This window comes from Chlorocebus sabaeus, chromosome 12, assembly GCF_047675955.1.
Source record: "Chlorocebus sabaeus isolate Y175 chromosome 12, mChlSab1.0.hap1, whole genome shotgun sequence".
In the NCBI taxonomy this organism is placed as follows: Eukaryota; Metazoa; Chordata; class Mammalia; order Primates; family Cercopithecidae; genus Chlorocebus; species Chlorocebus sabaeus.
Window position 1 is genome coordinate 63,626,620 of NC_132915.1, and position 24,772 is coordinate 63,651,391.

Consider the following 24,772-nt stretch of genomic DNA (forward strand, 5'->3'; position numbering starts at 1 on the left):
CACGACAAGATGGCAAAGAGGCGTGGTTGAGTGATCCCAGAGGGCGCCAATCAGATCCATACCAATCACTGCCCGGAATGTGTGCGCGTGTGGCCGGGTGACAGGGGCGGAGGATGGGCGGCTATCACCAGGCCGCTTGTTGAAAATTGCCCAATCACAGCAGAGGCTGAACTGAGTGACGGGAAGGCGGTTCAATGGGCGGCGCGGAGGCGGAGCCGTGGGGGCGGGCTCCCGGTCCCGCTGTCGGCGGCCGGCGGGCAGGCGACTCCTGTCCCGGGTGGAGGCGGCGGAGCCGGAGCCGGGGGAGGGGACAGCGGCTGTCTCACGGACCACGGCGGCGCCCGCAGCTCCTCACCGGTGAGGGCGCCGAGCCAGGACTCGGGGGTCCCGGGAGCGGGGCGTCGCGAAGCCAGGGCTCCTGGTGTTGGGGGGTTGGGACACTGAGGGCCCGTAGGCTCTGCTGCCGTGGGGGTGCGGGGCCCCGGGGTCTGCAGGGTGCTCGGAGTCCTCGACCCGGGCTTGGCTGTTACAGGGGGCAGCCAGCGTCTGAGCCGGGGATGGGAGGGGAGGGGAGGGAAGGGTCGGTCCGGACCAGATTGGGTTCTGTGGGACGGAGGCGTCTGTGAGCAGGCCAGCCAGCCAGAGCGGGTGACATCACCGACCACCCTCCCCCGCCCGAGCCCCCTCCCCTCCTCTCCTCGCCGCGCCTTTTGTCCCGGCCGAGCTCCGCTCTGCCCCGCCCATCCGCGAGGGAGGAGACTCCCGTCAGTGACTTCATTGAGTAGGTTCTTGGGGATTGGGGTCGGGTCCTCCCCAGGGAGAGGCGACAGGAGCTCACTGCCTCTGGGGCCCTCACAATCACACCTGTCACAGGTACACACGCTGCCACTCACAAACACACGCTTGCACTCCCAGCCTCACTGACACGCTGCCATACAGCCGCTCACAGCCAGCCAGACACTGCTGCACCTGAGAGCAGGTGGCCACGGGTCCTCTCCCTTCACTCTCCACACCTGGGGATCAGGTCCGGCACCTGCTGCGCCAGACAGGCCTTGCTGGGCACGCGCCTCTGAGAGTCCGAGGAGGTGGCTTCCAGAGCTGCAGCACTTCAGGCCGGCTCCGGTGGAGCGATCAGAGGTGAGGGGCTTGGCTGGGCATGTTTAAGCGCACAGTGCTCTCCTGCCCACCCCCAGCAGCACCCCCACTACAGGCCCGAGGAGCTTTCCGGAGCTTCCCACACTCCTGGGGAGAAGACTTCTTAGCCAGCTTGATGTTTAAAATTCAGCTGGAGCCCTTAAAACTTCGAGCGTGGACGCTGAATGGGTTTGTAAAGTTTCGGTAAGTCCCTCCGGAGAAGGGCACTCATACCCATACCCAGCCAAACCCTCCACACGGCTATCCCTTCCATTGCCTTCCTGCTTCCTCCACCTCATCCTCATCCCCTCCATGACATACAGGGACCCCTCTCCTGCCTCACCTACATATTTGAATGAATTGCACCCCTTATCATTCCTCTTATCTCAAACCCTTCAGGTATCCATTTTCCACAGACATTTCCTCCAATATTTCAACTCTCTACATTCCTCCCTTTCAACCCATCATTAACTCATTTTCCACCTCAGCCATTTCCACTTGTCACTCATCCCCCTCCATCAGTACATCATTTTCTGTATCAGCCATCTCCCCTCCCTGTACCTCAACAGTCCCCCTTGCCATTTTCTCCCCATTTTTCCTTCCTGCCTCTACCTTAACATCCTCCTCATTCTTCTCCATCAAAGGCAGTGCCATGCCATGGGGCTCCTTTGTCATTCCAACACGTGGCCTGTGGGTAGGGGGGAAGGGAAGGAGGGAGGAAAGCAGAAGTAGAAAAAGGAGGCAGATCCTGAAAGAGCTTGCCCTGTATCTGTGGAGGCAAGAGATGTATGGGCCTAGAGCAGCTAGCAGGTGGGTACCAGGGAGGAAGCTGGCCGGGTGCGGAGGTAACGCAGGGACAGAAAAAAGAGGTGGGTGGTTGGTGAACTGTTCCACTGGCCCTCTGCCTGGAAGCTGCTGTAGTTCTCTGGGGGCACCCTCTTGGTGTGCTAGGGTTCCTTCCCAGTCCCAGGGAGAAGAAGGTGTGGGTTGAGGCAGAAATGGCAGACCACCCCCAGCTCCCTCTCAGACGGCTTTTGCTGCCATTTCTGAAAATGGCTGCCCCCCCACCCAGGGTGCTCTTTCTTCTCTGCCTCTCCCAATGCCCCTCCCTACATCTCCCCCACAGACGTGACATGCTGGTGGGGGGTGATGGGGGAGTACCCGCCTTTGTTGAGCCTTTTCTTCGTCAGAGAAAGGTGACTCCCAGAACCATGAGTCAACCCAGCCACCTGCAGCAGAGCCTATGGGGGCAGAAGTGAGGGCCATTGTCCCTGCCCACCTAGGGCCTTGGGCACCTCCCCCTTACCCGGTTACAGCCCTCACTCCTGCCAGGACACCCTGTACACCTCCCTTCTGTGAAGCAGTCAGAGGCAGAAAGGCAGGTCTCAGCTGTGGCTGCCAGCCTAGGACATTGCTAGAAAGACTCTGGTTCTCCTGGCTTTGGCAGAGGTTGGCCAAGTCTCAGAAGGGCTGAGAATGGTTTCTGGCCATTCCCCCAGAGAGCTCTAGCTACAGGAAAGTCCCCCTTCCCCTGATATCCACCACAGACACACCGATGGAGGGAGACTGGAATGGAAGAACTTGGGTTGTGCGTTTCTCTTAAAACAAATGCTCCTGCACCCACCTTAAAAGGGACTCAGAGGAATATGGGTCTGACGCTGGGCCAGATCCTAAACTGCAGGGCGGACTGGGGCGTGGGGTGGGGCTAGGAGAGTATTAAGGAAATGGTGGTTGGTTAGTGCCCAATTGTCTCCTAACAGCTGGGGTTTAAAAAGTCCTGTCCCCAGGATGCTTTTGTTCACTCACACTGGTGCTTAGGCGGCACAACCCTCACAGTTTTGTGTGTAGACGCTGGGAAATAAGGGAACCGTTGCCCTGGTTGGGGGAAGGACAGTATCGCACCCCCTGCTAATGAGGGAGTTGGAAACAGCAGTTTCCAAAGGCTGTGAGTCACCCTGTGATCTGAGTCACACGTGAGGCTTAGCATCTTCAGGGGGTGGGGGCGGGGAGGCCTGGGGTCTCCAATGGCAGAGAGGACTCCAGACACCCATTCCCTGACTCAGTCTGGCTGGCCAGGACAGCTGGCGGAAGACCCAGGCCTGTTCCCAGTCCTGGGCCACTGCCCCAGCTGCCCTCAGCCTGGGCACCATGCCTGAGGTGTGGCGTAGGAGACCACGATGCTCAGGTGACCTCACCCGTTACACTGACCTTCGCCAGCTCCTGTTTGTGGGTCGCTCAGTCCATGGTGCCGCCTCACTCAGCAGGGCCTCTCAGGGGTCCTCAGACTGGCCCAAGGACCAGGGCCTCCGCCTAGCCCCAAGAGTGGGCCACAACCTTCATTTTCCTGCTGGGAAAACCCAGGAGGTGAGGACGGAATCACAGAATTCTAGAATGTCAGAGCCGGAAGAGATCATCTAGTCCAAACCTTTCATTTTACAGATGGGGGGGATACAGGCCCACAGAACAGGCATGACCTGCTGAAGGTTACCCAGGGAGTCATTTAGGGATTGCAAGATCATCAGGAACAGGGCAGGGGCAGAAGAGGAGAAGGCATCAAGTCTTGGCCCTGGGTTTCTTTCAGAAACAAGGAGACCAGCGCTGGTCCAGTGGCTGTGATGGGAAAAGATTATTACAAGATTCTTGGGATCCCATCGGGGGCTAATGAGGATGAGATCAAGAAAGCCTACCGGAAGATGGCCTTGAAGTACCACCCAGACAAGAATAAAGAACCCAACGCTGAGGAGAAGTTTAAGGAGATTGCAGAGGCCTATGATGTGCTGAGTGACCCCAAGAAACGGGGTCTGTATGACCAGTATGGGGAGGAAGGTAAGAGGGCAGCACTCTAGCCCAATCCTGGACCCCTCTGCTTGGTAGAGGTCCTGGGTGCACCAGTTTGTGTAGCAGGGAACTGGAGGCTGTGGAGGGGTGAGGGCGGCACGGGTTTCCAGCACTGCCACCCAGAGGAGACAGGAGCCCACCCACTACCCAGCTCAGCTCACCCTAGTTCTCCCCGCCTCTCTATGCTCCCTCCCTCCTTGGGTTCAGGCCTTAGAGGGGTCTGAAGCAAGAGCCAGAGGCCTTCCCCGCCCTTCTTTCCTTCCCAGCCTTATTAGTCCTGCCTGAAGTCTCTGCTGCTTCATTGGCTGATGGGGAAGGTTGGGGAGAGGGAGTGTGTGGCTCTCTGAGGACAGAGCATTTACATTCATCAGCATAAAAGTCTGGCCCTTAAGCAGCCTGGGAATTAACTACCAGAGCTCTGAGCAGAAATGGTTTTCCCCTTCTCTCCCTCAGTCCTGCCTGCTTCTGGCCAGCAGAACAGAGGTGGAGCTTTGCCTCCCAGAGGAAGTGGCAGGGATCCAAGGGTGGAAGGGGAACTGCTGCTGGCATCTTCCCCCTTCCCTGGGGTAGCTGGTGGCCACGGGGTGGGAGGCAGGAAAGGCCCAAATAAAGCCTCTGAGAGGGAGGCCCCTCCCAGCACATCCCACGGCCATGATGTAGCTGCTAATTCTGGGCCTGCCCCTCAGGGCTGCCTGCCACCCGCCAGCCACAGGCACCTGTCAGGCTATATTAAGAGACATTGTCACGCTGAGGACTCTCCTTCCTGGGAAGAACTGTCCTTCCTCCCCAACAGAATCCACCTTTCTTTCACATCCTCCTCCTCTTCACCCTCCCCATTCTATCCTCAAAACTAAATGGGCTAATCATATGTAGATAAGAAGGTTATTTTCTTCCCCTCCCCCTGGCCTTGTGTTCCATGCCCCTCTGTGCACCCTCGTCCTCCCAACTCCCTCTTCCTATTCTCCATGCTGCCGGTTCCTTCCATTCTTCCTGCCTACCTCCTAGACGTGCCAACTCCCAGATTCACCAGATACCGGCTGGCACCCCCAGTATTCTTCCAGCTAAGACATTTTTCTCTCTGGCATGGAGCAATGGGAGGGATAGGAGTGGGAAAGAGGGAAGCAGTGCAGACACCATGCCACCATGTGACCTGTCTTGGAATTGCACCCATTCCTCCATTCAGCCTCACCTTTGTTTAGAAAGAAGGCAGGAGCTGGGAGAGCTCCCCCGAGATACTTCACCCCTTCTGCCTAAGTGAAGGGGTCCAGACGCCAGGTTCTGATGCAGAACCCCATCCAAGGAGGGCCCCTGAGGATGCGGCATGGTCTTAAGGGGACCTCCATGACCTGGGGAGGGAGAAGCAGCTTAGAAATGTTGGTTATATTTCGGTCCACCCTTCCCAATCCCCAGCAGCCATCTATTATAGAGCAGTTATACACACAGACTCCGTGTGCAGCTCCAGCAAGGGACAAGTTGCTCCCAGCTTGAAAAGGGGGTAGCAGTGGAAGAACAGAAATCCCTATAGAGAGAATTACCCCTTCCCATCATCATCGGTCCAGCCTCCCTCCCTCTCTCACCGAGGTCTGCCAGGCTGCTTACACTTGCTTGATAATCAGCCCCTCGATAGAAGGAAAGAAGAGATCCTAGGTCTTGGGGGAGGGGTGAAGAGGCAGCTGCCACAAGTCCCTGAACTGTCTGCCACTTGTCCTCTCTAGTGAAACTCAAATCTGCCCTTGTGGTTCCAGGAAATAAGAGGCTAATTTAGGCTCAGATCTCCATGATCAGTTGAAATTCTAGATAAATGGCCTCAAAGAGAAGGGTCTCTTTCCTAGCCTAGACCCCACCCATAGTCTCCATATTCCAGAGCAGTTTTCAGTGTGAACCCTCTCCCCACATCCCCCACTACCGCCAGCACCTCCTCCTCTGCAAGAAAGCTGCCTCCAGGAATCTGAGCCCCTTAGGACCCAACAGAGAGAGCAGCTAAGGTCACCACCTGCCACGTGCCAGCCCATTCATGCATTTTAGTTGCTCAACATTAGGTGTGGGATATGGAGTTCGCTGTTGTATAACTCCAGGGAGCTCCATTCCCATTGTAGTCTATGTCTGTACAATGTGTGAATGACACTCCCTAAAGTTGTGTAACACCGAGCAGAGTGTGGGAACAAAGCATTTGAACATTTTTTCTAGAAAAATATCTCTTCATCTCCAAGCTAATGAGCTTTCCCACTTTTTAAGGCCTCCTGATTTCCCATTTGAGCAGGAGTCAGGGAAAGAGGAAATATTGCTAGAAGCAGAGTGAAAGTGGTCTTCCTCCTGGGTTGGATCCCTACCCTATTTGCGACTGTTCACTTACCAGCCCCCTCTGTGGTCACATCCTGTCTGATTGCCCCTTGTCCTGTATATCTTTGGAGATAAGCAAAGATTTGGGAACCAGGTATGACTTGTAATGTGATACCAGGCTAGTCATTCAAAGCTTTTTGAGACACCTTTGGACCATGAGTATGTGGAAAAGATTACAGGACTGGAAGTCACATCTTCTAAGTCCTCTAGTCCTGGCTTTTCCACCTATTGGGTAAGCCAACCTCTTTGAATCTCAAGTTGTGCATTGTTATTAAATATATAATTAGGAACGGAAAATAATCTTGCCAGAAGCCTTTCTTACTCTATTAGCCTGGCCCTCTCTGTGGGATTTAAATGTTGCCTCTTTCTCTAGGCCTGTGAACTGGGAGCTAGAGGGCAGGGGGAAGACACTGGGGTGGGGCCAGGATGAGCCACACTGCCCCTAACTTCTCCTCCCCTCTAGGCCTGAAGACCGGCGGTGGCACATCAGGTGGCTCCAGTGGCTCCTTTCACTACACCTTTCATGGGGACCCCCATGCCACCTTTGCCTCCTTCTTTGGTGGCTCCAACCCCTTCGATATCTTCTTTGCCAGCAGCCGCTCCACTCGGCCCTTCAGTGGCTTTGACCCAGATGACATGGATGTGGATGAAGATGAGGACCCATTTGGTGCTTTCGGCCGTTTTGGCTTCAATGGGCTGAGTAGGGGTCCGAGGCGAGCCCCAGAACCACTGTACCCTCGGCGCAAGGTGCAGGATCCCCCAGTGGTGCACGAGCTGCGGGTGTCCCTGGAGGAGATCTACCATGGCTCCACCAAGCGCATGAAGATCACAAGGCGTCGCCTCAACCCTGATGGGCGAACTGTGCGCACCGAGGACAAGATCCTGCACATAGTCATCAAGCGCGGCTGGAAGGAAGGCACCAAGATCACCTTCCCCAAAGAGGGTGACGCCACACCTGACAACATCCCTGCTGACATCGTCTTTGTGCTCAAAGACAAGCCCCATGCACACTTCCGTCGAGATGGCACCAACGTGCTCTACAGTGCCCTGATCAGCCTCAAGGAGGTGGGGCCTAGTCAGGCTGTGTGTGTGTGCTGGGGAGATGGTGGGGACATTCCCCCTCTTCCTGCCAGCTGGCACATTCTTTCCCCACTCAATCTATTTCCTTCCTTCCCACTCACCTTGCCCCACCTTTTCCTCACTTTCTGCTTCGTCTTCCCCAGGCGCTGTGTGGCTGCACTGTGAACATTCCCACCATCGACGGCCGAGTGATCCCTTTGCCCTGCAATGATGTCATCAAACCAGGCACCGTGAAGAGACTCCGTGGGGAGGGCCTTCCCTTCCCCAAAGTGCCAACTCAGCGGGGAGACCTCATTGTTGAGTTCAAAGTTCGCTTCCCAGACAGATTAACACCACAGACAAGACAGATCCTTAAGCAGCACCTACCCTGTTCCTAGGCTCTGCCCCAGCCAGTCCAGAGCCTACCACAGCAATACCCCCAACACTCACTTCCACTCAATGTGCACCCAGCTTGATGTCCACTGGACACTGGCAACTTTTTCTAAAATGCAAAAAAAAGCCACTGGTTTTCAGGAAAATGTTCCTGTCCCTGACCCCTTTCAGAGCTGGGCTGCCTGGGGGGAGTGGGAGGGAGGTGGGGAGAGCTAGCCCAGGCCAGGGGTCAATGTTCATGTCACTAGCTTTGAATCCAGTTTCCACTGCAGTGGCTGGAGAGTGACCTGAGTGCTACTTGAAGATATGTAGAGATTCCTTATCCATGCCTGTACATAGCATGTCCTTCTCCCCTCAGCTTTGCTAATACCAGTCCCCTCCCTTCCCTTTGGCTTCCTGCTGTTGGGGGCAGAAGAGAATAGAAAGGACATTGCTTTCTCAGCCCCACCCCCAGGTCCACAGTGTCCAAGGTTATGGCACACATATTCATGCACAAGAAGCACTCACCTAGAGCTGTCTGTGCCTCTCTGGGAGAGAGGAGAGGGGATAAGAAGGGAAGGTTCACAACCTGTGAACAGGGACTTGAGCACGAGACACTTTTCATCTGGAGCAGGGTGGTGAGCTCCTCAGCAGCCTCCGCAACAGCTGCCCTGCCTACACCCGCAGAGCTGGAGGTTCTGTCCTCCCTGCTGCTCTCAGGAGTGTTCAAGGGTGGAGGGCAGGGAATGGGGCCTGAGGTATTAAGGCTAAGAGGTTGGGGGCAGGGCCCATGTCCCAGCCTTCATTAGGAAGGGAAAGGGCTTTGGGGTCAGGTGGCAGCTATTCCCCACCAAGAGATTCAGGGTCACAGGTTTTTCCCCACACCTCTGAACTCAGGGCCTAGCCACCCCCAAACTTCCAAATCCCACTTTTGTGATATGTGAAGCTACTTATTTCTTACCCTTGGAGGCTGTGTGGGGAATTTCCAGCCCTTTCATGCCTGTGTGATCCCGCCCCACCCCCACAGTTGTATAAAGGTCATAGTGAAGGAGCTGGGGGAAGACTGCTTCAGCCAGATCCTGGGGTGGGGTCTTTAGGTTTTCTCACTTTGACAAGCCCCTGAATGTTTTTATAGTAGTTTTTTTGTATTTTTTTGTAATGACAGTATTATGTAAAAAATAAAGTATTTTAAAAATATGGTGTCTGAGCAGGAGCAACAAACCAGGGATGGGGGTGGGTGAGGAGGGCCGCTGTCACCCTCCCTCCCGGGCTCTGGTCACCGTTGAGAAGCCCAAGCAGGCCCTCAGTATAAGCTGAAGCTGACCCCTGCCTTCCTCTAAGCCTCCTGGGATTTCTAAAACATATGCTCCAAGCACAGCACAGACAGAAAATACCACTCAGCTATTAGAGGAAACATCTATTTGGGAAGGAAAAATATCCCTGCTCATGAGAGACAGAGACCATTGTCTTTAGATGCTCTAGCATGAAAACAAATAGATTTTCTCTTCTTGTCTAAATTTTCTCTGAGTCAGATAAATTTTCCTTCTAGGAGAAAATTTATCTTCTAGGAGGGGATGGAGGCCTTTTTTTTTTTTTTTTTTTTTTTTGAGACGGAGTCGCTGTCGCCCAGGCTGGAGTGCAGTGATGTGATCTTGGTTCATTGCAGCCTCCATCTCCTAGGTTCAAGCGGTTCTCCTGCCTCAGGCTCCCGAGTAGCTGGGATTACAGGCATGCGCCACCACACCCGGCTAATTTTTGTATTTTTGGTAGACATGGGGTTTCACCATGTTGCCCAGGCTGGTCTCAAACTCTTGACTTCAAGTGATCTGCCTGCCTTGGTCTCCCAAAGTGCTAGGATTACAGACATGAGCCACTGCTCCTGGCGAGGCTGAAGGACTTTCTGGCTAACTAGAAGAGACACATCCCCGAAGACAGAGCCTGGCCATTGGAGAGGGTAGCCAGAGGTACCTGGCCTCCTTGGCCCATGCTGGTGAGGCCTGGCTATGGACACAGACTCCCTGGGAAGCATTGAACACAGCTGCAAATCCTTGAATCTCACAGTTATCTGGGGATGTCTGTCCTGCCCTCTGACCTGCCCATGTCTACTGAGACAACTGGCCCTCAGGACCTGAGTGGTGGCTGCATGAGGGGGCACTTGTCCCTTTCCTGCGATCTGGGTAGAAAGGAGCCCTGTAGTTGCAGAAATGCCCATCTGCAGGCTCTGCCTAACCCTGGACGTCCTCCTGGGGCTGACTTTCCTCTGAGCATGAATCCCACATCTTCTCCAGGATCAGGCCATGACAGTCATGCCCTCCTGAGTGCCAGTGTCCCCAGTACTATCCAGATAGCACTGCCTTCAGCTGGGTCTGGCTAAAGCTGACACTAACTGGCTTTTTTCCCACAGTAAAGACACTGAACAAAAGCTCCTCATCCTTTCACCTGAGGTACTTTTGTACCTCCTTCGAAAGGAGGAAATGTGCAGAAACCAGAGGGTCTTGCTCACAAGGGTATCTGCTAATCCCCTGGCCTGAGCAGGGAGACACCCCCACCCTACATCCCCTACTCAATGCTCTCCTCCTCTGGGGCTCCTAGGGTAGCCTCTCTCTTGACTTGTGGCTAAATTCTTGTCTGGGATTTTTCCTAGGGCCTGAAGATTTGGGATTCTGGTCTGCTGGGCCAGACTGCTCCCTTTGGCCTCTGTGTGGACATAAAAGACCTGGGAAATTATCATGTCCTGCTGAGCCCACTCTGGCGATAAGATTTTTTTTTTTTTTTTAAAGACAGAGTTCACTCTTGTCACCCAGGCTGGAGTGCAATGGCACGATCTCGGCTCACTGCAACCTCCACCTCCCGGGTTCAAGCAATTCTCTGGCCTCAGCCTCCTAAGTAGCTGGGATTATAGGCGCCCACCACCACACCCGGCTAATTTTTGTATTTTTTAGTAGGCACGGGTTTTCACTATGTTGGCCAGCCTGGTCTTGAACTCCTGACCTCAGGTGATCCGCCTTGGCCTCCCAAAGTGCTGGGATTACAGATGTGAGGCACCGCGCCCAGCCAGGGATAGGATTTTGAGAGCCTAGAAGCAAGGCTATCTGGGGCAAGGAACACTTCAATGGGAAAGTCCTAAGGCTGACTGTAACCTTAACTGCAATTTGAACCTTACCCTTCTTAGAGGCCGCGTGAGGAATTTCTGCTATTGTAATGCCTGTGTAACCACCCCTAGAGACACTGAAGCATTCACAGAGCTGTAGAAAAGTCAAGACAGTAAAAGAGCTGTGGGAGAGACAAGTTCAATCTGGTCCTGAGGAGTTGGGGTCTTTTTTCTCACATTGATAAGCCCCTGAATGTTTTTATAGTAGGTGTTGTTTGGGTGAGGAAGAAGGGACAAGATGGAGGAAGAAGAACAAGATGGAGCAGTCCCTGTTGTTTCCGGGTTCTTCATCACAGATTTTCCCATGCCCGGGAAAAGAACCAAATCAACTGAGCATGAGCAGAGTGACGTCAAGCTGGGGACACCGAAATTCAAGAAGCCACTCCTACACACACGCCCCAAACTCCTCCCCTTCCAGCTCCCAGGCATAAAAGTCCTCTGCCGGTAAGCGCCGGTGTCACTTCTTCGGCCCCTGCATTTGTGGACCGGAGAACATCACCCGAGAACGCTGGCCCGACTTCCCTGGCCCCCCACACCTGAGGACCAGAGAACCTCACCCGAGAGTGTGTGCATATTTGCAACAAAAGATTGCCACTTTCTTACGTACTTTGGCCTCATGTTTAATTATTTAGCTCTCCTAAATTAAATTAAACAAAACAATTGGTGCCGAAACCCGACCCAGGAGGAGACCCTTCCTCAACATCCCCTAGGGGTCTAACGAACCTCCTCCACAGCGAACCGGCTCCCAACCCAACCAGCCACGAACACCGAACAAGTGTTCCAGCTTTCCACTGGTGCCGCTCTGAGAATTTCTTCTATGGTGAGTACTCCCCTTTGTTAACCATCGCCGTCCATTTCCGTGTCCTTGGCCTAGAGTCATACGTACGCCCAAGGACGTAGCCACCCTGTGGCGCAGTGAGGTCTTCAACTCGGAGACGTCCATCTTGAAGTTCCTCAATTCTCCGTTAGTGGCTCCAGGAGCCCCCGGTCTCCAGCAGCGGCAAAGGACGCTTTGCCACTGCATGAGGTCAGTTTCCATTTCTGGTGGTTAAACAATGGGAACCTCACAATCGAAAATCCCTACGAACACCCCTTTAGGGTGTCTCCTCCAAAACTTGGAAGCCTTACATTTAGCTCAAGATTTACAATGAAAGTGGCTAATTTTCCTCTCCACTGTGGCATGCCAAAAACCCGGGAGGAGACCCCTCCTTAGGGCCCCCTAAGGTCCGAGGAGCCTCCTCCTTCCACGCCGCGGACAGACCAGGACCTAGACATCGCTTTCCATACCTCCAAGTCTCCTAGGGGTGAGTATCTCTTGCCTCCCTCTCATACTCCTTGGCCAGAAGTCCTGCGCAGGCCCAAGGTTTTTTGGTCACCAGGTGACCCACAGGAGAGTTCCCAAAGGTAGAGACGTCTGCCCAAAGGAACTCCATTCCAGTCCGTGTGAGACCCATCCAGGACGGAGACGTCCACCTGGAGGTAATCTCCATTCCGGCTCCAGGAGCCTCCCAGTCTCTAGTGGCTCCAAAGGACGCTTTGTAGCCAGGTAGAGTTCGGTTTCCGCCCATACGCGAGAGAAAGGCAATGGGAAACCCCCAATCCAAAATACCTAGAGACACCCCTTTAGGGTGTCTTCTAACTAATCTCAAAACTTTACAATTAGAGCAAGATCTTAAATGAAGGCGACTGATTTTACTCTCCACTGTGGCGTGGCCACAATATAAATTAGACAACCAGTCTCAACGGCCGCCTGAAGGCACCTTAGACTGTAACATTTTAATTAGATCTCTCTAATTTCTGCCAAAGGCTCGGAAAGTGGTCAGAAATTATCTATGTTCAAGGCTTTTAGGACTTGCGCTCTCGCCCAGACCTGTGCGCCCGGTGTTAAATGGCCCAGGTCTTGTTAGCCTAAACCCCTAAACCCGGCCCTTGGCCCCCACCTCAGCAACTGAGGAGGACTCCACCTCCATTTCAGATAGGGCCCACAGCAGGCGACCTCCCTCCCGACTTTCCAAGCCCCCTCCCTATGGACTTCCTACCGCCCCTCCCGACGCTCCTCCTTCAGTCACTCCTCTCACCCCTCCCCATGGAGCTCCCACCGCCCTGCCCGACATCCTCCTTCAGCCACTCCTCTTACCTCTCCCATTTCCGTCCACACTCGCTCCAAGACCGCAGTAGCGGCCCCCATTAGTCAGCCCTCTACCAGTCAGCCTGCCCCAACCCCCTCTACCAGTCAGCCTGTCTTAACCTACCCTACTGGTCAGTCTGTTCCAACCTCCCCTGCTAGTTTGTTGGCCCCCCTCCCTCTGAGAAGTTGCCAGAGCCAAAGGCGTGGTTAGAGTCCACGTCCCCTTTTCCCTGGCTGACCTTTCCAAAACTGAAGAATGACTTGGCGACTTCTCAGCCAACCCCACCTAATATTCCAAAGAGTTTCGATACCTAGGCCAGGCATATGACCTTACCTGGCATGACTTACATGTCATTCTTACTTCCACTCTTAACCCAGAGGAAAGAGAGTGCATTCTCGCAGCCACCAGGCAACATGCAGACCAATGGCATTTAACCGACGCCACCATCCTGTTAGGAGAGATGGCTGTCCCGTCCATAGAACCAGATTGAGATTACCAACCGCAGCAACCTGGCCGCCGTAGGAAGGTCATTATGATTCAATGTCTCTTAGCCGGTACGCAGACAGCCTCTAACAAAGTGGTCAATTTTGATAAATTAAAGGAAATTATCCAACACCCAGATGAGAACCCGGCTTCCTTCCTAAATCGCCTTACAGAGGCACTGGCCCAATTTACCCAGCTAGCCCACTTCCCCAGCCGGGGCAGCTGTCCTAGCCTCCTATTTTATTTCCCAGTCAGCCTCAGATATTCAAAAAAAGCAAAAAAAAGGTTGAAGATGGGCCTCAGACTCCCATACAGGAAAATTGGCCTTTAAAGTTTTTAACTCCAGAGAAGAAGCAGCTGAGGCCGCAGAGCTAGACAAAGAGAAAAGAAGGGCTGTGCTTCAGGCGCAAGCTCTAGTGGCTGACCTCCAACCAGCGTTGCCCACTCTGGCGGCAGGGAAGACACAGGGCAAGTCTCCCAAGGGCTCCTGCTATAAATGCGGAGACCCAGGACACTAGGCAAACCAGTGTCCCCAGGCCAAGCCGGCCACTCCGTCTCGTCCATGCCTTAAGTGTGGCATAACTGGGCATTAGGCAAAACTGTCCAAATCCTCGTCTGCCTAACATGTCGTGCCCAACCTGCCAACAGGAAGGACATTGGAAGTCTGATTGCCCTGCCAGCAGGGCAGGCATTGCGCCTCAACGTGAGGCCTCTCCTCAAAGGCCGGAAGGCTCCTTCCAGCTCCTACACCTGGACGACGACTGACGGTGCCCACACTCGGAGACCCTGGTCACCCTCACCGAGCCTAGAGTAACTCTACAGATAGCGGGTAAGCCAATTTCTTTTCTCGTCAATACGGAGGCTACCTATTCTGTTTTACAATTATCTTCTGTTTTGCCAACCTATGGAGGTCCTAGCCAGCCATCCACTATCTCAGTAGTTGGGGTAGACGGTAAACCGTCTAACCCTCGCCAGACCCCAATGTTAAACTGTTGCCTGGACTATGCATATTTTGCCCACTCTTTCCTCATCATGCCCTCTTGTCCTACCCCCCTCTTTAACCTAACTGAAAACATCTATTCCCCTTCCCTTTCTCCAGGTGACCAGGTTCTACTTAAGGATCAACACCCTCCTCAAATTTTCCCGCTTCCTCACCATTCTTCATCTTAACTTAACTGACTTTTCCTTCATAAACCCCATAGACACCCTCCTTCCCGACCCATCCCCCAACCAGTAGGTTTCCCAACTTTTTACTCTCATAGAAGACCTAGCTTGGCAAGGTGCCCTTTGTGATTTCCTAATTCCCATACTAATCCTCTGCCTTATGTTATGTCTTGCTCCCATTCTAATAAAATTTCTCCGAGCCAGGGTCCAAGAGATCACCCGAGTCACCTTCAACCAAATGCTCCTGCATCCCTACACCCAACTGCCAACCTCAGACCCTAACTACGCCCCTTAACAGCAGGAAGCAGCCAGACAGACCATGGTGCCCTAAATTCTTATAATCAGTAAGAGGTTGGACTGTTTGGGTGAGGAAGAAGGGACAAGATGGAGGAAGAAGAACAAGATGGAGCAGTCCCTGTTGTTTCCGGGTTCTTCATCACAGATTTTCCCATGCCCGGGAAAAGAACCAAATCAACTGAGCATGAGCAGAGTGACGTCAAGCCGGGGACACCGAAATTCAAGAAGCCACTCCTACACACACGCCCCAAACTCCTCCCCTTCCAGCTCCGAGGCATAAAAGTCCTCTGCTGGTAAGCGCCGGTGTGACTTCTTCGGCCCCCGCATTTGTGGACCAGAGAACATCACCCGAGAACGCTGGCGCGACTTCCCTGGCCCCCCACACCTGAGGACCAGAGAACCTCGCCCGAGAGTGTGTGCATATTTGCAATAAAAGATTGCCACTTTCTTACGTACTTTGGCCTCATGTTTAATTATTTAGCTCTCCTAAATTAAATTAAATTAAATTAAACAAAACAGATGTGTGTGTGTATGTGTGTGTGTGATTTTGTAATGATAGTACTATGACAATCATTTGCTCATCTTGTATGACAGTAATATCCTCTTTAAGGCTTGGCCATCCTGGATCTTGGGCAACCAACATTCCTGGCTGGGGAGTATTCCTTAGTCACTGGAGCCCCTTGACTACTCAGATGGGCATTTATCTCCTGGACATCTTCCCGTTGTGGCTTAGGAACTGAAGTCTCTTTGGAATTCCTGCCTCCCTGGCCTCTTTGGCTCTTAAAGAAATTCCTAATCTCCGATATCCTTTTCCTAAAGAAAAAACTCCAAAAAGATGCTATGCTCTGTGGTGAGCCCCTTCTGCCTCCAGGCACTGCTCCTCCATGGCCAGAGTCTGTTGGGATACAACTCCACTGTCATCCGTTGGGTATATCCTGCCTTTGTCTGACTTGAAGTGACTCTGGATTGCCTCTCTTGGCCCTCAAAGTCCCACTCTGACATGACTTGTCCATGGAGAGGGCAAAAGGAGCTAAAAAGTTTGTTTGCTGTCCTTGAACTAGGGTCCTCTGGACTTCCTTGCTTACAGTGGAGGAGGCAAGGACTCTCCAGGGTGGGGGCTGAATTCCTTGTGATTAGCTTTTCTCCTGACCTGTCTGTTTCTTTCAAGGAGCTAAGCAACCTCAATTTAGCCATCCCTGAAACATGGGTGGCTGAGGGATAAAGGTGGACTTGGGAAAGGAGCCATGATTTGGTCTCTATCACCTTAAGTTTTATGAATTCAGAGACTTTAAAGAGGTAAACTCTATCTCTGCCATGCTCAAAACCATACCACTTAGGCTTCTAGTGCCTGCGTAGCACCTGCATCAAGAAAGGAAAGCTTCCAAGAGGTATTTAGGCAGTGTTCCTGCACTAAGAGTGCCAAATTTCCAGTTTTCAAGTAGCTATAGGACTTCCCAGAAGGGAGTGATATATCACTGTCAGCAAGCCATGAACAATACACATATATAGGCCACCTGCCCAAGTGAACTTTCAGGGTGTTTTCCAGTTGCTTCCAGTCTAGGTTCTCTCTTGAATGCATTCATAAGTCGTTTCCTGACCCACTCCTTGAGTGATTCAACAAGTCATTTTTTTTGGTCTCCTCTGATGAATCAGCCCCCAAAACCCCTACTGGGTAGCTTTCTGAACGCCTTGATAGGTTACCTTTGGGACTTTTTCTCAGGCTATGCCTCAGACCCTTCCCTAGGTCATTCTGAAACTTGGCGGGGGCCCCTCATATGGAAGCTTCTTGGGTGCCCAATCAATTCTTCCTTAGACTCTTGCTGCCTTGACCCATAAATACCTCGAGGGCTGTAAGAATCTATGATTGTTCCTTAGCTGAGATGTATCTGTTATTTGCCCTGAGGCTGCATCAGCACCAAAAGCTCTTGCATCCTCTAGGCCAGGACCCACTAGTGCTACATGAGGCTCTTCCAAAAAGCGGTGCTCTAGTTGGTTCCAAATACTATTGCTTATAGGAAATTCTCTAGGAAGAATAGAAAATGGCCCATAGTCCTGGGAGGCCAGGCTGTACTGAACAAGGTTGGGAGTTGGAAGACAAAATGCTTCCTAAGATCTCTGAATTAGAGAGAGTAAAAGCTAGAAATTTTCAACAAATGTTGAGCTTCAGTTGGGGTGAGAGACTATACCTCATTCTGGGTCCTAGGAAAGGATACCCCAGAAGCCTTAATCTGGGGTGAAGAAGAAAGTAATAGGAGCAGGAATGAGGATTGAAGGTGGGCCCAAGGTAGGTGCTGGGATGAAAGAGAGTTTGGAGCTGGGGGAGCAGTGGAGAACCTTTAGCCTGTATTTAAACCAGAAAGTGAAAGTGGGCATTAGAGATTATACTGACTAAAACAAAGAGAGACTCCAGTGGAAAATAATCACCAGAAACCAGGACAGTAGCCACCAGGGCCTCACTGGTGAGACTCCAGGAGAGATGGCTCCATCCCCCAAGATTTTTGAATTTGGGAGCTGCTGAGGATGTGCAGCTGCTCTGGTTTGTCTTTGGTGCTCCACAGTGGTTGGGAGCCTATGTTGTCCTGTATGCCAGCAAGTGGCTCTAAAATAGTTCCAGAAAAATATACATATATACCCCTCTAGCAAAGACTGAGAGACTCATTGGGTGAAATCATTTAATGAAACATCTGTCCAGTCTTTGGCTAAGCTAGTCAAGCAGACACTTCAGGGGCCACATACAACAACAAAAATACAGAATTTACAGAATTATTAAAGTCATCACATGAGCAACAACAACAATGACAAATAGCAACAACAAAGCTTGGAGGGAAGGGGGAATCTAATTTCCAGAAATACCACATTATACTATTCTAAATGTCCAGTTTTCAATAACAACTATAAGACATGCAAAGAAAAAAAGAGAATGGCCTATACACACACGAGGGGAAAAAAGCTATCAACAAAAAGTGACCCTGGGGAATCCCAAACATTAGATTTACTAAAAAGACTATAAGTCAGCTTTGAAAAAAATATTTATAGAGGCAGGGTCTCACTATGTTGTCCAGGTTGGTCTCAAACTCCTGGCTTCAAGCAATCCCCCCACCTCAGGCTCCCAAAGTGCTAGGATTACAGGTGTAAGCCACTGTGCCTAGCTAAATCTACTATTTAAAATTTGTTTTTAAAACAATGAAGAAAAACTTTGTCTAGGCCATGCAGTGGCTCACTCTGTAATCCTGGTGCTTTGGGAGGCTGAGGCAGGCGAATTGCTTGAGGCTAGGATTTCGAGACTGGCCTGGGTGACATGGCAAGACCCCATCTCTACAAATAGAATGAAATAATTAGCAGGGAATGGTGGTACCTGCCTGTGGTCCCAGCTACACAGGAGTCTAAGATGGGAAGATGGCGTGAGCCCAGAAGGTCGAGACTGCAATGAGCCATGAGCCATATTCACACCACTGTGCTCCAGCCTGGATGACAAAGTGAGAACCTGTTGCAAAAAAAAAAAAAAAAAAAAAAAAAAAGACTAAAAAACTTAACAGAAGTGTGGAAATAATGGCTCACTCAATAGAACTTATCAATAAGGACGTAGAAATTACTTTTTTAAATAACCAAATAGAAACCCTAGGGTTGAAATGTATAATAACTGAAATGAAAAATTTGATAGGAGCTCAAGAGCAGAGTTGAGAAAGCAGAACAAAAATCAGTAAACTTGAAGGTAGGTCAACTGAGATAATCCAATTTGAGAAATGGAAAGAAAAAAGAATGATGAAAAATGAACAAAACCTATAAAACCCGTGGAACACTCTCAAGTATAAGAACATAAAAATAAATAACAAAAGCCTGAGAAAGAGAAGAGAAAGAGAAGGCATAAATATTTGAAGAAATAATGTTTGAAAACTTCCCAAATTATATTAATCTACACACCCAAAAAGCTTGATGAGCTCCAAGCAGGATAAATAGCAAGAGATCCATACCTAAACACATCATAATCAAACTGTCAAAGACAAAGACAAAAAGAGCATCTTGAAAGAGGGAAGAGAAAAATGACTTGTCACATACAAGGGATCCTCAATAAGATTAACAGCTGATTTGTCATCAGGAGCCATGGAGAAGGCAGGGGATGGGCATACTCAGAGTACAAGAGAAAAAAGTCTGCCTAGCAAAACTGTGTATCAAAATGGGGAGTTGGAGGAAGAGTATGGAGAAAAGCACTGCCATAGGACAGCTGAGACTATGGCTGAGAAGGTGTCAGTGGACAGCATGGAGAGGTAGGCTCTCACAGCAGCTAAGGAGCTGGCCACTTAGAAGCATGAACCAAGACTGCACAAATTCTGGGAGCTGCACCTGAAGTAGACTGAAGCTTGAAAATTAAATCACCAAGAAGTTGTGGAGGACGACAAAAGACTTAAAACTACCGCAAACTGGGAAGCTAATAAGGCTCATTTCAAATGGGAATTGCAGGAAGGAGAAAAAAAAAAAAGAATGTTCAGACAAAGACTATGAGAAAAGATACAGAAAGATGGGAGAGGAAAAAGAAGAGGAAAAACTCCAATCTGAGATTTTTACATTATGCCACTTCCGGGTTACACTAGTATCATTGGTTGACCAAGCAGATCAAACCTGACATAGAAAGATATCAAAAACTAAGAGACAAATATGGAGAGGAGTTCTACACAACATCCAACAGCCTTCTTCATGGAACATATGTGCCTTCCACAGAGGAAATTGATAGGACAGAAAAGCAAATTGAAAAATGAGACGAATATAGCTGGAGACACCCTTAGGATTATGATGCAGATATCAACTACTAAACATTTAAAGAATTAACACCAATCCTTCTTAAACTCTTACAAAAAAAATGAAGCAGAGAAAAACTTTCTAACTAATTCTATGAGGTTAGCATTACCCTGATACCAAAGGCAAATAAAGACATCACTAGAAAAGAAAATTACAGACCAATATCCTTTATAAATATAGATGATAAAATCCTCAACAAAATATTGGCAGGTTGAACTCAACAGCAAATTAAAAGGATCATTTACCATAACCAAGTGGAATTTGTTCCAAGAATGCAGGGGTGATTAAACATAAGAAAATCAATCCATGTAATACATCATATTAATAGAATGAAGGGGAAAAACCAAATGATCATTTCAGTTGACACAGAAAAAGTATTTAACAAAATCCAACGTTTTAATGATAAAAATTAAGAAAACTAAGAATAAAGAGACCATTTCCCAACATGATATAAAGTATTTATGAGAAACCCACAGCTAGCAGGATATCAATGATGAAATAGTGAAAGTTTTCCCCCTAAGATCAGGAACAAGAAAAGGATGCCTTGTTATTTAATATTGTAATGGAAGTTCTAACCAGAGCTATTCAACAAGAACAAGTAATAGAAGGCATCAGCTGAGAATGGTGGCTCATGCCTGTCATACCAGCACTTTGAGAGGCCAAGGTGGGAGGATTACTTGAAGCCAGGAATTCAAAACCAGCCAGGGCAAACTTTTCCTGAGGAAAAGTTTGGAACTTCTTAGAGATTGATTAAGTGGTTGTGATCAGAACGTTAATAGAAATATAGACAGTAAAGGCCACGCTTACAATGTCTCAATACAAATTAAGAACTTATTGGGAACTGGACCAAACCTTGTTAGCAGAAACAAAGAACTGGCTGCATTGTCTCCATGCTCTAGGACTCTGTAGAAGGTCAAACTTAAGAGTAATGACCTAGGGCATCTGGTGGAAGAAACTTCTAAGCAGCAAAGCCTTCAAGAAGTGCAGTGGCTGCTTTTACCAGCTTATAATCAGTTCCAGCAGGAAAAGAAAGACCTATGAACCCAAAATATCTGAGACAGGTCTCAAACAATTTAGAAAGTTTAATTTGCCAAGGTAAGGACACACCCATGACACAGCCTCAAGAGGTCCTGATGACATGTGCCCAAGGTGGTTGGGGTACAGCTTGGTTTTATACATTTTAGGGAGACATGAGACATAAATTAATATGTGTAAGATGTACATTGGTTCAGTCAGGAAAGGTGGGACACCTCAAAGGTGGAATGGGGGTGGGAGTGGGCTTCCAGCTTATGGGTAGATAAAAGACAGAAGGTTGCATTATTTTGAGTCCTTGATCAGCATTTCACTGAATACACAATTTAATCTGAGCCAGGCATGGTAGCTCACACCTATAGTTCCAACACATTGGGAGGCTGAGGCGGGTGAATCACTCAAGGTCTCTCAGGACCTCTCACTCTCAGGAGTTTGAGACCAGCCTTGGCCAACATAAAGAAACCCCGTCTCTGCTAAAAATACAGCAATTAGCCGGGCATGATGGCATGTGCCTGTAGTCCCAGCTACATGGGAGGCTGAGGCAGGAGAATCACTTAAACCTGGGAGGCAGAGGTTGCAGTGAGCTGAGATTGCACCACTGCACTCCAGCCTGGGTGACAGGGCGAGACTCTGACACAAAAAAAAAAAAAGAAAAAAAAAAAGTAGTCTGTCTCAGGGAATCTGCATTTTTACATACATAGTAGGGCACAGGAAGCAATCGGATATGCAATTGTCTCAGGTGAGCAGAGGGATGACTTCCTGTCCCACATCTGTGAAAATAAGCTATCAGTTTACATTGCCAGGGTGAAATTCAACAGAACTGTTTTAGGGTAAAGATCTTGAGGCCCACAAGAAATTTCCTTGTGGGCAAATTGTGAGGGAGGTATTTTTTTTTTTTTTTTTAATCTTTGTAGCTATCTTATTTAGGAATAAAATGGGAGGCAGGTTTGCCTGACATAGTTCCCAGCTTGACTTTTCCCTTGGCTTAGTGATTTTGGAATCCGAGTTTTATTTTCCTTTCACATTTCTTCCATTTCTTTTAAAAATATTTCAGAAAGAGCATTTTAGAAGAAAATGAGTCTCCAGTCTCAGGTCTTTCTGATCTCTCATAGCTAGGATGATTTATTCTAGACAGGTAGGTTTCGCATTATTAGAAAAGCTCATTTTTAGCAGGTTGTAAAATATCATGTTCTAAGAAGAGAAAATAGGGAAAGAAAGAGAAAGAAAACAACAAACAAATGAAAAGATAGAGCCATTTTTCTCCGAAGTCCATACATCAGTAGGCAGGCATATAGGTTGCTGTTATTTTCTTCTGAAGCTTAAGTTGTGTAGCTTCAGTTCACAGGGTTTTAAGAAAGCACAGCATAACTTTTAGTGATTTCAAATCAGGAAAAATGGGAAAAAAAAAAAAAGAAAGGAAAGAGGAAAAAAATTGAAAATATTATTTTGAATACCTGTACCTCCCAAAAAATTTAAAATTCAGTCCAAACTAGAAAATAATAAAAATTGAAAAATATTAGGCAAGACTAGAATCTAATGACAGGTGCACTATAGTTCACTTTGAAAAATAATTTTTTCTCTCTCCAGTCCCCATTTTCACTAAACACAAACCACAGGACAAATTTATGCATAAAATAAGTATTAGTCTTATATACTTGGCCTGAGTATTTGCATGAAGTCAGCAAGAATAATTATGTGCTGGCCAGGTGCGGTGGCTCACACCTGTAATCCCAGCACTTTGGGAGGCTGAAACATCTGGCTCACTTGAGGCCACAAGTTCAAGACCAGACTGGGCAACAGAGAGAAACCCCATCTCTACTAAAAATACAAAAACTAGCCAGGCATGGTGGCACGTGCCTGTAGTCCAACTATTCAGGAGGCTGAGGCATGAGAATCACTTGAATCTCAGAGGCAGAGGTTGCAGTGAGCCCAGATCGTGCCACTGTACTCCAGTCTGGGCAACAGAGCAAGATTCTGTCTCAAAAAAGAAAAAATTTGCCATATAGGCTCTTTTTTTTTCAAACTGGCTTTGCTGGACCTTTATTCCATAAGAAATTTCAGATTAGACTTCAATGCCTCGAGCCTAGCCTGTGCCTGCAGATACCTGTATTAATTGGGTGAATTCCCAAGATAATTTGAGGCTCCTGGGTCTATCAGAAAATGACTTTTTTTTTTTTTTTTGAGACAAAGTCTCACTCTGTCACCCAGGCTGGAGTGAAATGGTGCAATATTGGCTCACTGCGACCTCTGCCTCCCAGGTTCAAGTGATTCTCGTGCCTCACCTCCCAAATAGCTGGAATTACAGACACATGCCACCATGCACAGCTAATTTTTTTATTTTTAGTAGAGATGGGGTTTTGCTATGTTGGCCTGTTGGCCAACTGGTCTCAAACTTCTGACCTTAGGTGATCCACCCACCTTTGCCTCCCAAAGTGCTCGGATTACAGGCATAAGGCACCACACCTGGCCCAGAAAGTGACATGCTTTACTTACCACAGGTCAGGAAACTGTACAGGAACTGTGTGGACAAGGCATGAGGCCAGCTTTCCCAAGGGGCTTTTATGGCTCTATAAGTCAACTTTGATTCCTTAAAGCAGTTGATTTATATCTGAAAGTATGCCATTCCAATCAAAGCCTTGGTAAAATAACCAGTGTCCAATTGTATCCTGTTACAAAAGAAAACAGATTATTATTGAACTTATGCAAATAACTAGACTGCCATAAATTAAGTATACTTGCAAATAGTTTTCAAATTCTGGAGAAATCAGGTAGAGGAATATGCTTCAGATTTTGCTCATGGGAATTTCGTTTACTCAGTTGTTAAAAGCTGTAAATAGCTCAAAGAAAAAGGGTTTTCTGGACTCAGAAACAAAAGAATTACCAATGTTTCAAACAAAGTCATAAAAAGATTATTTCAGTTTTCCATTAGTTTAGTCTGTGTAATTAACTCCAGTTCTACTCAATGTTTATGAACACATTAGCTGTCTATGGGAGTCTTAGACGTTTCTCCTCTATTCTAGTGTCACAATCTCCAAAGTTATCAGAAACCTGCATTCAAAAGCACCTATCAGAGTCATATAGCTATTTATAAAATCACCTTTTGAAAAGGATAAAAGTAGGCTGGGCGCAGTGGCTCATGTCTGTAATCCCAGCACTTTGGGAAGCTGAGGTGGGTGGATCACTTGAGGTCAAGAGTTTGAGATTAGCCTGGCCAACATGCAAAACCCCGTCTTTACTAAAAATACAAAAATTAGCTGGACATGGTAGCATGCACCTGTAATCCCAGCTACTTGAGAGGCTGAGGTGGGAGAATTGCTTGAATTTAGGAGGTGGAGGTTGCATTGAGTCAAGATTGCACCACTGCACTCCAGCCTGGGTGACAGAGTGAGACCCTTTCTCAGAAAAAAAAAAAGGATAAAAGCAAAACAACTGTGGATGACAAAACTCTTAGAACAGTCATAGTTAGACACAATTGACAAGGAAATTTGGTTACTTCTGTGGCATGCAACAATTTTACATGATAAGCATAATTACTACTGACAACATATACTAAGACTCATCCGAATCACAGAAATCTGAAGAATGGCAAATACCATTTCATATTTGACAAAACTTCTTGTATGATTTTATTATATCAAATAAGCCAAATATGTCTTTTTTTGCACTTCAGGGGACCTAATATCAAAAAAATTAATGAGAAGCAAAGTTAGAATTTGATTTTGGAAAGTTTGTCAAATATAACACTTGATATCACAAAATGGGATCATTGTAAAATATTGTAAAATAATTCATTAATTTAGCCAAAATGATAACTCAAATATTTCAAAAAGGAAAAAACTTTTATTCTTTGAGAAAAGAGACTTACTTTCCCAAACAGTAAGTCCTAATAAAGATAGCATAAGAACAATTAATCTCTCAACATTTTATAAACAGGCCAGGCATGGTGGCTCATGACTGTAATCCCAGCACTTTGGGATGC

At 48.7% G+C, this 24,772-nt stretch overlaps 1 protein-coding gene and 1 pseudogene across 4 annotated transcripts; both read left to right on the forward strand.

The window, feature by feature from the left end:
• The first annotated feature begins 219 nt into the window (after nt 1-219).
• DNAJB5 (DnaJ heat shock protein family (Hsp40) member B5) lies at nt 220-8,940 on the forward strand. Of its 4 annotated transcripts, none has more exons than XM_007968875.3 (5): nt 220-357; nt 1,197-1,338; nt 3,716-3,960; nt 6,776-7,377; nt 7,536-8,940. In XM_007968875.3, the coding sequence occupies exons 2-5, from the start codon at nt 1,271-1,273 to the stop codon at nt 7,767-7,769; spliced, it is 1,149 nt and encodes a 382-aa protein (XP_007967066.2). In that variant the 5' UTR covers nt 220-357; nt 1,197-1,270; the 3' UTR covers nt 7,770-8,940. The 4 variants fall into 4 exon arrangements, with proteins under 4 accessions (XP_007967066.2, XP_007967069.1, XP_007967068.1 ...); XM_007968877.3 differs by having other exon boundaries at nt 266-357; nt 1,025-1,338; XM_007968879.3 differs by lacking the exon at nt 1,197-1,338 and adding an exon at nt 1,025-1,137 and having other exon boundaries at nt 270-357.
• A 9,505-nt stretch (nt 8,941-18,445) lies between these two features.
• On the forward strand, nt 18,446-19,775 carry LOC103219237 (pre-mRNA-splicing factor SYF2 pseudogene; annotated as a pseudogene).
• Nucleotides 19,776-24,772: the final 4,997 nt, after the last annotated feature.

Coding starts and splice junctions, on each gene's coding strand:
- DNAJB5 (XM_007968877.3), top strand. CDS start 1,157: ATGTTTAAGCGCACAGTGCTCTCCTGCCCACCCCCAGCAGCACCCCCA. Junction 3,961..6,775: donor TGACCAGTATGGGGAGGAAG/GTAAGAGGGCAG, acceptor CCTCCCCTCTAG/GCCTGAAGACCGGCGGTGGC. Junction 7,378..7,535: donor CCCTGATCAGCCTCAAGGAG/GTGGGGCCTAGT, acceptor CGTCTTCCCCAG/GCGCTGTGTGGCTGCACTGT.